Below are 12,169 nucleotides of genomic sequence, written 5' to 3'. Positions count from 1 at the left end.
GTGCCATATCCCTATCAGACCAGTAGCAAATCAGTACTAAAGTCTGCAGACACTGTGGTTGAAGTAAAAGCACAATGTTGGAGAAACTCAGCAGGTCAAAGAGTCTACTTTATATAGTAAAGATAAAGATTCATAACCAATGTTTTGGACTTGAGCCCTTTATCAAGGTATGGAAAAATGTTGGCTCCAATCACCTGTGCAATTTGACTCATTTACTCGACATCATCTTCAAGTGAAAATGAATAGTACTGTTGTTTTTGATATCAAACTACATTCATATTTAAGGTGGAGCAGACTAATAGGTTATGGAGTGGTTTCATGAATATGTCTAAATGCACTGTGGCACACCATGAGGTTGTTTTAGCCATTTTCAGTTTAGGTAGGGTGTGAGCTTGATGGTCAGCAACTTCACCACAGTTGTGATTAGCGTTCTATTCCAAAGCCAATGAGAATTTTCATCCTGATATGGATAAACTGCCTCAATTTTACATGACAGTCTTGGTTAAATTCTCTTAACAACATGTTGGAACAATTTGAGTATTGGCTCTTCAGACAATTTGTTCTCTCACAGTGATACAGTCTCAGACTTTGGATCTTTTGACTGATTGTCCCTGAACAAATAATTGATATTCATGAGAAGAACATTGGTGCTGTGCAATGTGTGGACAGTAAATTTAATGTCCCAAATGTGTTGCTTTTATAGGAGAGTGCAAAGAGACTTTGTCCACTATCTCCAAACCAAAGACCAAGCACATTTATGGGAGGAATGAAGGAGCCTGGATGAAGGACCCCTTGGCAAGAAGTGATAAAATCTACATCACCAATTACTATTATGGGAACATCTTGGTAGAGTTTCGCAACATTGAAAGCTTCAAACAAGGTGAGAGGAACCTATCTCAGATACAAGGAGCTTTCACGTATTTCTTCCACAGAACACAAGCCTGCTCTTTTCCGGGTTCTGAAAGGCCATCCATCTGAAATTTTTTACTTAACAGATGCTGCCTGGCCTGATCAGTGTTTCCAGCATTTCTGTTTCCACTTCTGCTTTTTTAGCAACATGGTCAAATTTCTATGCAAGTTCAAATTGTGTTGCGATCCTGCCTCACTTATCAGCCAATCCTTGAGAATCTCTGAGAAACACTAAAGCTGCAGATGCAGGAATCTTAAGCAAAGAATTGCTGGTGGAACTAAGCAGGTCAGGCAACATCCATGGGTAGAAATTGTCAGTCAACATTTGGCATTGGGATCCTTTATAAAAACAAAGAATGTTTGCCTTTTCTGACATCGACATTCCACAGAGGACTATTGAAAGTACAGAAACTAGAGAGCAGCATTAGATGAGCCCTTCTCACGTTGACAAGCTGTTACTTAGAGAACCCACAAAGATCATCCCGGGAGCTGAATGTATTATGAATGATTTGGATGAAAAGTTCATATTGCTGATGGTAGAAGTTTGGCAGAAGAGTAAGCTGTGATGTGATTCATGGATTGGTTAAGTCAATGGGGAAGAATTGTTATGTGGATAAGTGCAAGTTATCAGTGCAAGAATGTTCTTTAAATGTTGACAAATTAGTGAACTGATGTTCTGGGATACAAGATGGAAAAAATAAGTTTGCTGGTTAGGCAAGCAAATAGAAAAGCAACTGATTTTATAAATTTAGATTTAGAGATACAGAATGGTTACACTTTCTTCCGGTTCACAAGCCCATGCCACCCAATTACACCAATATGACTAATTAATCAACTAACTCTGTATATCTGCAGAATGAGGGAGGAAACCAAAGCACCTGAACGAAATCTATGCAAACATGGGAAGAATGTAAAATTGCCTTAATGGATAGTACTGGATTTGAATCCATTTTGCTGATGCTGTGATAACTTTGCACTATGCTATCTCAGGCTTGTTCAGATTGCAAAGGTTTATGGTGAGACAAACTGCATCCAGTGGCCTTTATACATAAAGACAGACTTACTAGAATGTTGCATAGGATGGAATGTTTTGGTCATGAAGAGAGAGTAGAATAGATTGGGTTAGTTTCCTTGTAGTGAAGAAGTCTGTGGCATGACATGATTGAGGTGTACAAAATTATCGTGAGCATTGATAGGATAAATACTGAGAAACCTTTCCTCATTGCAATGGTGTTCAAAACCAGAGAACATAGGACTAAAGTAAGATGTAGGAAGTTTAGAAGGATTCTCAGGAAAAATTTTTTTAATTCAGAGGGTGGCTGGAATCTGGAACACAATGCCCCTGGGGGAAATGGGGGAAAAACTCTGACATTTCCCTAGTGTCTAGATGCTGCTTCCTCTGTTTAGGGGAAGGAAATATTGGGAAAAGTCTGAGGAAATTTCTTCATGACTTAGATAAGGAGAAATTTCCTTTTGCAAAGGGTTGTAAATTTTAGGAATTCTTTACCCCAAGAGACTGGTAGTTGTTTGTGCAGTTTATTGGTTTTTGGAATGAGATGTCACAGGGATTAAACAGGAAGGTGGATGAGGCACAGCGTCCATCATGATATCGGAGAATGGAGGAGGAATGTGAATGGGTGAATAGTCTATTGCTTTTAGAATCAGAATTTGTTGTCGTGAACAAGTCATGAAATTCTGTGTTTTGCGGCAGCGTCACAGTGCAAACATTTATATTATAGCCATCTTGCATGATTAATGACCACTCGCAGACACGAAGCAAGAGTCAAAGGCTTTATTGATCAGAAGACCCAGGCATACCTCTACGTGCTGCTGGCTCAAGTCGAGGCAGATATAGGGTTCTCAGCCCTTATTAAGGGATCTTGCGGGGAGGAGCTACAGGTACAGAAGGCAGGGCAGTCTGCCCAGCACAGAGAGGACATGCCCGCAGCACCGTGTTCCACAACTTTCACCCTCCTTTTTTTGAATGAAGTCCAGCGGGGTGATGCAGGGCAGTGTCCATCAGAACAGGTCTTGTAGTCCATACAATTCAAAGATTCAGCCATTCTGGCAGTTTTATTCAGTGCTGAGATCTTTGAAGTACTGCTGGCTGTATCGTTGGTTCTAGCAGAACAGTGGCTTGTTCGCTCGGCTGGGTGTTGGAAGGCTGAAGTGTCCTTAGGGGTGGGGAAATGTTGTAAGAGTGGGGGTGGGGGAACACTCGGGGGGCCGTATGGGAGGTGGGATCACTACTTCGTCTGTTAGGATGATCCTTGGGGCTGACTGGTCGCTGCCCGGGAGTATTGGGTGCACCTCCCGTGCCGGAGCTCTTGCTCACACCAGGTCCCAGATGGACACTGTATCATTCCATCCGTCTGGGTACCTTACCAGTACATACTGGGGGTTCGCATTCAGGAGGTGCACTTCCTCAACCAGTGGATCTTCCTTGTGCATTCTAACATGCTTCCAGAGAAGCACTGGCCCCAGCGTCGTCAGCCAGACCAGCATCGTGGTTCCCAATGCCAACCTCCTAGGGAAGGAGAACAATTTTTCATGGGGTGTTGCATTAGTTACTATCCAAAGTAGGGATCTGGTGGCATGTAGCACTTCAGGAAGGACCTCTTGCCACTGGGATACGGGCATCCCTTTCAATGAGGGCCAAAAAGACTGCCTTCCAGATCATACCATTCTCCCTCTCCACCTGCCCATTCCCACGGGGGTTGTAGCTGGTGGTTCTGCTCATAGCTCTGCCTCTGGAAAGGAAATATTGTCGCAACTCCTCACTCAAGAAGGCAGATCCCTGGTCGCTATGAACATAACTGGGGTACCCAAACAGAGTGAATACTGTGTGTAGTGCTTTAATGACCATGGATGTAGTCACGTTGGGGCAGAGGATGGTGAATGGGAAACATGAATACTCTTCCACAATGCTCAGGAAGTAGATGTTTTGATTTGTAGAAGGGAAGGGCCCCTTGAAGAACATACTGAGATGTTCAAAGGGGTGAGTGGCTTTGATGAGTTGGACTCTCACTGGTCTGTAAAATTGCGGCTTGCATTCCGTACAGACTGGGTAATTGCAAGTCAGCTCCCTGACTTCCTCCACTGAGTAACATAACATAACATAACATAACAATTACAGCACGGAAACAGGCCATTAGGCCCTTCTAGTCCGCACCGAACCAAACACCCCTTTCTAATCCCACCTCCCTGCACAATGCCCATAACCCTCCATCTTCCTCTCATCCATATACCTGTCCAACCTTTTCTTAAATAATACAATTGACTCCGCCGCCACTATTTCTCCCGGAAGATCATTCCACACAGCTACCACTCTCTGAGTAAAGAAGTTCCCCCTCATGTTACCTCTAAACCTCTGCCCCTTAATTCTTAACTCATGTCCTCTTGTTTTAAACCTTCCTCCTCTTAACGGAAATAGTCTATCCACATCCATTCTGTCTATCCCTTTCAAAAAGTAGGGGAGGTCATGGGCCCTCACAAAATGGTAGAGGCTTGTGACCCTGGGATGGCAGAGGCTATCGTGGAGGGCATGGAGGCGATCAACTTGCACCCTGGCACAAGTTCCCCTGGACAGGGTATCGGGTGGCTCATTGAGCTTTCCCAGCTGATACAAGATAACATAATTGTAGGTGGGCAGCTCAATTATCCACCTCATCATCTTGTCATTTTTGATTTTACCCTGCTGTTTATTGTTAAATATAAAAGCGATGGCTCTCTGGTCCGTCAGCAGGGTGAATGGTCTTTTGCCTCTTTCTTGATTGTTTGGGGCCTTAGAGGGTGCAGTAAAAAAAAACCCACTGGCCTGCCTGCCTAGCCAGAACGAAGTGGGAGGCATCACTTTCCACTTAGAACAGGACAGATTCATCAATAGCATGCATCCCCATCTTGGCAAGCTCGTCCCTGATGCTCTCAAAAGCCTTATGGGCCTCTGCGGATGGGGGAAAGGTCATGGTTTTCACCACGGGTTAGGCCTTGTGTGTATAGTTGGGGATCTATTGGGCATAATACAAGAAGAGCATGTTAAGGAATAACGTTTGGCCGTGCCAGGTATATGAAGCTCTCGGTACTTCCCGTGTTGAACAGGCAGCCAGTGGTGTGACCATTTACCTCAATGTCCATCATCGATCATCCCAGCTGGTGTGGTCCACTCTGGTCCAGCACAATGGAAGCCAACGTCAGCTCACTGCCCGAATCACTGCTGCTATGTTGTTGGGCTGGCTGCCACCAAGATGGCCACCCAGAAGATCGTGAAGATGGCCGCCCCCATGGATTGCATACGGTGGAGTCCAGAGGTGAAGCCGGATGTGACGTCCCCCCGTGTCGTCATGGCCTTGGCCCGAAAGTTCAGTTCTCAGCAATCGGTTATGACAATGGAAGTGGGTCAGTCCAAGATGGCGACGCGGGTCGCGGTCCACACGCAGCACTGCTAGAGAGGAGCTTAGAATGACATAATCTGGCATAGTGTCCTTTCCTCTGGCAGTTCAAGCAGGTCACACTACGGGCCGAGCAATACTCCGTATTGCTGTCGGAGTAGGGCCATTGCCTCTTTGCATTCAGTGCAGTCACTAATTAATTGGTTATCTCAGTGCCCATCGCTGCAAAGAGCAGGTCTTACCAATCACTATCGACAGTGATTTTGTGGCACCTCAGGTAGGCCTTCAAACAATATAGACAAATATCAAACTTTACGGAGGCTTCTGGATCCTTTGGATCGATCTCCAGTCATATTGACTTGTCTATGGCATCTTAATATTTCTGATCAATAAACTGTGGCATGATCAATGACCACTCGCAGACATGAAGCAAGAGTCAAAGGTTTTATTGATCAGAAGATCCAGGTATAACTCTACATGCTGCTGGCTCAAGTCCAAGGCAGGTTTGAGAGAGGAGACTAGGGCTCTCAGCGTTATGAAGGGATCTTACGGGAAGGAGCTACAGGTACAGAAGGTGGGCCAGCCTGCCCAGCCCAGTACCATGTTCCACCTCATGATTATTCAGGAATCTGATGGCAGCAGGGAAGAAGCTGTCCTTGTGTTGCTGAGTGCTCATTTTTAGGCCTGGATGGTGAGGGTCTTTGAGGATAGAGGCTGCTTTTTTAAGACACCATCTCATGTAGATGTCCTTGATGGAGATGCCACAGGCCAAGTTAACAACCCTCTGGAGTTCATTCTTGTTCTGAAAGTTGCCGCCTCCATACTAGGCAGTGTTGCAACCAGCCAGAATGCTCTCTACTGTACACTTGAAAAAGTTTTTGAGAGTTTTTGGTGACGTAACAAATTTCCTCAAACACCTCACAAAGTTTAGCCGCTGGCAGATCTTCTTTTTGATTATATCATCGTGGAGACACCAGGACAGATCCTCGGAGATGTTGACACCCAGAAGTTTGAAGTTCTTGACCCTCTCCACTATTATCGGATCCTTTTTCTAAAATTTATGAAAGATCAAATTGCCTTTTTTTAGTAAAAACTCCTCGTTGGAAGTTTCTGTTTTAGTATTTTGGGATGCTTTTATTATCGGACACTGATTTTTTGAAATCATGTAAGATCAAATTGCCTTTTCTTTAGTAAAAATTCCTTGCCGGAGGTTTCTGTTTTAGTAATTTGAGATGCTTTTAATGCATATATTAAAGGTCAGATAATTTTATCTTTGGCTAACGTTAAAACGGCTAATTTTGAGAGAGATGACTTGGCCAACCAGTTGAAGTGTATTGATCAACAATATGCCTTAATTCTGAAACCTGAGCTTTTTAAAAGAAAGATATAACTTAAAATTAAACACGACTTGCTTCTGACTTACCCTATACAGACACAACTTTTAAAGCATAAATCTAAATTCTATGTGCATGGTGAAAAAGCAGTGAAACTTTTAGCTAGCCAAATTAAAAATCATACAGCTGAACAGCTTATCACTGAGATTCCTAGAGATGATGGTAAGATTACCAATGATTATGTGGAAATAAACAACACTTTCTCTCAATTTTACCCTAAATTGTACTGTTCTGATTCGATTAAAGATTTAAACTCTTTGCAACAATTCTTGGATAGTTTGACTATTCCTTCAGTTTCTTCAGAGAATAAATTAAAGCTGGAACAGCCTATCTCTGAGCAGGAGAAGGTAGCAGCTATTAACTCTTTGCAGTCCTGCAAGGTCCCTGGTCCTGATAGCTTCTCAGCAGGGTTTTATAAGTTATTTCCCCATTTATTGATACTTCATTTACATTCTGTTTTTACTCAATCCTTAGTTACTAGGAAATTGCCAGAAACATTTTATGAAGCCTCAAATTTTCTTATTGCTAAAATGTATAAAGATCCATTAAACTCCTACCAACCAATTTCCCTCTTTAATATCAATACCAAGATACTCTCTAAGATTTTAGCTTGAAGATTAGAGAATATCATTCAGTACAACTCCGATTATCCAAAATCGGATTCTCCAAAATCCTCAGTTAATCCAAATTTTAAAAAAATTTGGATAAACAAGGACATCTGAAATCCTTATTTATTCAAAAACTTTCTTGGAGCCAAACTGACCAAGGACATTGGGATCCTGGCAGCACCAGTAGCTGACCCTCGGGCTCCTGGCGCTGGCAGCAGACCTTAGGATCCTAATGGCGGCAGCAGCGGACCTCTGGCCCCTGGCACCAGCAGCAGCAGACTTCAGGCTCCTTGCAGCAGCAAGGACCTAAGGATCCTGGGCAGGAGCAGGACCCTCGGGGTCCCAGCTTGAGCGAGGCCTCAGTGGGGAAGTGTCAGTGATCAACAGTAGCCAGCATTTCTTTGATGAGAACTAAACTTTATTTTAATGCTTAAAAAGCCTTCCCTGTGTTTTGTTGTTTTTAAATACTGTTACCATATAACCATATGCAGCACAGAACAGGCCAGTTTGGCCCTACTAGTCCATGCCGGAACAAATCCCCACCCTCCGAGTCCCACTGACCTGGTCCATACCCCTCTAATCCTCTCCCCTCCATGTAATTATCCAGTCTTTCCTTAAATGTAAATAACGTCCTTGCTTCAATCACCTCTGCCGGAAGCTTATTCCACATCCCAACCACCCTTTGCATGAAGAAATTTCCCCTCATGTTCCCCTTATAATTTTCCCCCTGCAATCTCAAACCATGGCCTCTGGTTTGAATATCCCCCACTCTTAGTTGAAAAAGCCTATCCACGTTGACTCTCTCTGTCCCTTTTAAAATCTTGAACACCTCCATCAAATCCCCCCTCAATCTTCTATGCTCCAGAGAAAAAAGCCCCAGGCTGCTCAACCTTTCTCTGTAACTCAAACCCTGACATCCTGTCAACATTCTCGTGAACCTTCTCTGCACTCTCTCTATTTTGTTTATATCCTTCCTATAATTCGGTGACCAAAACTGCACACAATATTCCAAACTTGGCCTCACCAATGCTTTGTACAATTTCATCATAACATCCCAACTCTTAAATTCAGTACTCCGATTTATGAAGGCCAACATTCCAAATGCCTTCTTCACCACTCTATCTACCTGAGTATCAACTTTGAGGGTGCTATTTACCATGACTCCTAAATCCCTTTGTTGCTCTGCACTCCTCAATTGTCTACCATTCAATGAATATGACCTATTTAGATTTGCCTTTCCAAAATGCAACACTTCACACTTATCCATATTAAATTCCATCAGCCATTTCTCAGCCCACTCCTCTAGCTTTCCTATATCTCTTTTTAAGCTACGGTAATCTTCCTCACTGTCCACAATACCACCAATCTTTGTATCATCTGCAAACTTACTTATTCAATTTACCACCCCTTCTTCCAGATCGTCAATATATATATAACAAACAATAGAGGACCCAGGACCGATCCCTGAGGAACTCCACTAGTCACCGGCCTCCAATTTGACAAACAATTTTCTACCAGTACTCTCTGACACCTTCCATCCAACCATTGCTGAATCCATTTCACTACCGCCTTATTTATACCTAATGTCTCCACCTTTTTTCCTAACCTCCTGTAGGGAACTTTGTCAAAAGCTTTACTGAAGTCTAAATAGACAACATCCACAGCCTTCCCTTCATCAATCTTTTTTGTAACCCCCTCGAAAAACTCTATAAGGTTTGTTAAGCATGATCTATCCCTGATAAAACCATGCTGACTACTTCCTATCAATCCCAGTTCTTCCAAATATTTGTAAATGCCATCCCTCAGAACACTTTCCATCAACTTACCCACCACAGCCGTCAGACTCACAGGTTTATAATTTCCTGGCTTACATTTGGACCCTTCCTTAAACAGCGGAACAACATGAGCCACCCTCCAATCCTCTGGCATTACCCCCGTGACCAGTGACATCCTAAATATCTCTGTTAATGACCCCTCTATCTGTACACTAGTCTCCCTGAGTGTCCTTGGGAATACATTGTCCGGACCCGGAGATTTGTCCACCTTTATCTTTTTTAACACTGCCATCACTACCTCCTTCATAATCCTTATATGATTCATGACCTCCCCACTATTTTTCTTTACTTCAACTGGTACAATATTTCTTTCCCTAGTGAATACCGAGGAAAAGAAATAATTTAAAATTTCCCCCATCTCCTCTGACTTTTCACATAGCCTACCCTCCCTATCTACAAGGGGTCCAATTTTATCCCTCACTAATCTTTTACTTTTAATGTACCTATAGAAACCCTTTGGATTTATTCTTACTCTGTCTGTCAAAACCTCTTCGTGCCTCTTTTTGGCCTTTCAAATTTCTTCCTTAAGATTTTTTCTACACTCCTTGTAGTCCTCTTTCAATTTCTCATCACTCTGCTGTTTATACTTCTTGTACACCTCTCTCTTTCTTCTAACCAAATTTCTAATATTCCTCAAAAACCAAGGCTCCCTATGACTTCCAGCCTTTCCTTTGATCCTCACTGGGACATGTCTACTCTGTACTCTCAAAATTTCTTCTTTGAATATTCTCCATTTTACATTTACATCCTTTCCTGAAAAAATCATGTCCCACTCAATACTCCCCAAAGCCATTCTCATTCCTTCAAAATTTGCTTTTTTCCAATCCAGAACTTCAACTTAGGCCCTTCTTTGCTCTTCCCTAAAACTACCCTAAAACAAGTGATTTGCTGTTGCTACTGGGCTATTTAAAAAAAAATGACCAGTTCTCTGAAAAAAAATTATCTGAAATGGGCCTGGTCCTGACCATTTCAGTTAATAATTTCTAGGGACCTAACAAGGTTTATTAAGGGACTTACAATTTAATTTCTGTCATTTGTTAGACTTTCTTTATTCTCCTAGTTTCGTCCTCTGAATTTATTATTTCTTTGTATCTTGAAAAAGTGTTTGATAGAACAGAATGGAAATATTTATTCAGTGTGTTCGAGGTATTTAATTCTGGACCCCAATTTATAATTGGATGAAACTGTTATATTTATCTCCTACAGATTCAATCTTTACGAACTCAATTAGATCCAAACCTTTTAAGTTGTATCCTGGTACCAGCAGGGTTGTCCTTTAAGTCCATTATTATTTAATTTGGCTCTAGAATCTCTAGCTATAGCTTTTTGGCAATTAGCTGATATTTCAGGAATAACACGAGCAGGAAGTATTTATAAGGTGCCTGTCTATGCAGATGATCTTTTGTTGTATATATTGAATCCTGACTGATTGATTCCATCTATTTTATCCCTTCTTCATCAACTTGTGAAATGTTCAGGATATAAATTAAATTTGCAGAAGAGTAAGCTGTTCATTTTGGGTTCTTCCTGCTCTTTAGGTTCCTCTATTCCTTTTAAAAGAGCTAAAAATCAGTTCAACCATCTAAATTACTATTACAAAGAAATTCAATAATTTGTTTAAAGAAAATTTTCTTACCTTAATGAGTCATGGCAAGAAATTCTTGACACAGTGGTCCCCTCTTTCGATGGCATTAATTGGACATGTCAATATTGTCAAGATGAATATTCTTCCTAAATTTTTATATATTTTTCAAGCTGTGTATCTTCCCAAATCTTTTTTTGATTCTTTGGCTTCTACCATATCTTTTTTATATGGAAAAATAAGCGACCCCGTCTTAAAAGTTTTCCTTCAAAATACTAAAAAGAATGGAGGCTTGCCATTACCTAACTTTAGGTTTTATTATTGGGCAGCTAATATTAGATATTATTTTTTGGATTCTAGATTCTAGAAAATCTAGGTGCTTCAAGATGGATTAATCTAGAAATTACATCTACCAAAAAGTATTATCTTCTTTCAATACTTGGAGCCCCTTTACCTTTTCTGGTCTCCAAATTAACTGATAATTTTTTGTTAGACATACATTGAGAATCTGGTTTCAATTCAGGAAACATTTTGGGTTCCATAGATTCTTATGAAATAGTCCTATTTTAGGTAATTCCTTTTCTTTACCGTCAGTTCAAGATATCAGTTTCCAACATTTGTCAAATTTAGGTATCCAATCCTTTTTAGACAGTTTTACTGACCAAAATCTTGCCTCTTCTGAACAATTATCCACTAAAGTTACAATACCTGGACACCATTTATTTTGTTATTTACAGGTTAGGCTCTTTTTGAATTCTTTAATTTGGAAGCTCCCTGAAGACCTGGAACCCAAAATGATAGGAATGATTTATAATTTCCAACCTAATTACAACAGGGTAGTATCTGGCCTTTATGAATCACTTTTAAATTCTACAGATAGTTCCCTGCACTGAATTAAGAAAAACTGTGGGAACAGGATTTTCAACTGCTATTTTCTGTAACTACGTGGAATTCTATTTTGGAGCAAGTGCATTTATTATCTCTTTGTTCTAGACACTCATTAAATACAGTTTAAGGTAGTACACTGGTCCTACTATTCCAAAGTTCAATTGGCTAAATTTGATTCTAATCTCTCTTCTAAATGTGACAAATGTATAACTGAAGAAGGTACATTGTATCATATGTTCTGGTCACGTCCTCTTTCTAATTTTTGGGAAGGAGCATTTCGTACCTTGTCTTTAGTTCTTAATATTAATCTGACTCCAAATCCTTTTCTTGCTCTCTTTTGAATAAGTGGGTCAACAGTTTTGATATTGACTGCTTCACAATCCTATGTAGCTGCCCTTGCTTCCCTTATTGCTAGAAGGGCCATATTATTGAGATGAAAAGATACTGTCCCTCATACTCACTCATTGATTATCTGATATGATGACATGTTTGACTTTGGAAAAAATTAGATGTTCCACTACCAAAATGAATTTTAACTTTGTTTCTTTATGGGGTTCTTTTCTTA

General features: G+C 41.1%; 2 protein-coding genes across 2 annotated transcripts in view; one reads left to right on the top strand and one right to left on the bottom strand.

The window, feature by feature from the left end:
- The window catches only part of atf6 (activating transcription factor 6), a 462,472-nt gene that overhangs the window by 54,908 nt on the left and 395,395 nt on the right, over positions 1-12,169 (bottom strand). The window lies entirely within an intron of this gene.
- The window catches only part of LOC138763475 (olfactomedin-like protein 2B), an 88,261-nt gene that overhangs the window by 67,193 nt on the left and 8,899 nt on the right, over positions 1-12,169 (top strand). Inside the window, exon 7 of the mRNA XM_069937691.1 lies at positions 704-880. Coding sequence (XP_069793792.1) covers positions 704-880 — 177 coding nt within the window. The remainder of the gene's footprint in view (positions 1-703; positions 881-12,169) is intronic.

Source organism: Narcine bancroftii, chromosome 5 (assembly GCF_036971445.1).
Source record: "Narcine bancroftii isolate sNarBan1 chromosome 5, sNarBan1.hap1, whole genome shotgun sequence".
NCBI classification, from domain to species: Eukaryota; Metazoa; Chordata; class Chondrichthyes; order Torpediniformes; family Narcinidae; genus Narcine; species Narcine bancroftii.
This window is presented reverse-complemented; position numbering and strand designations above follow the sequence as displayed.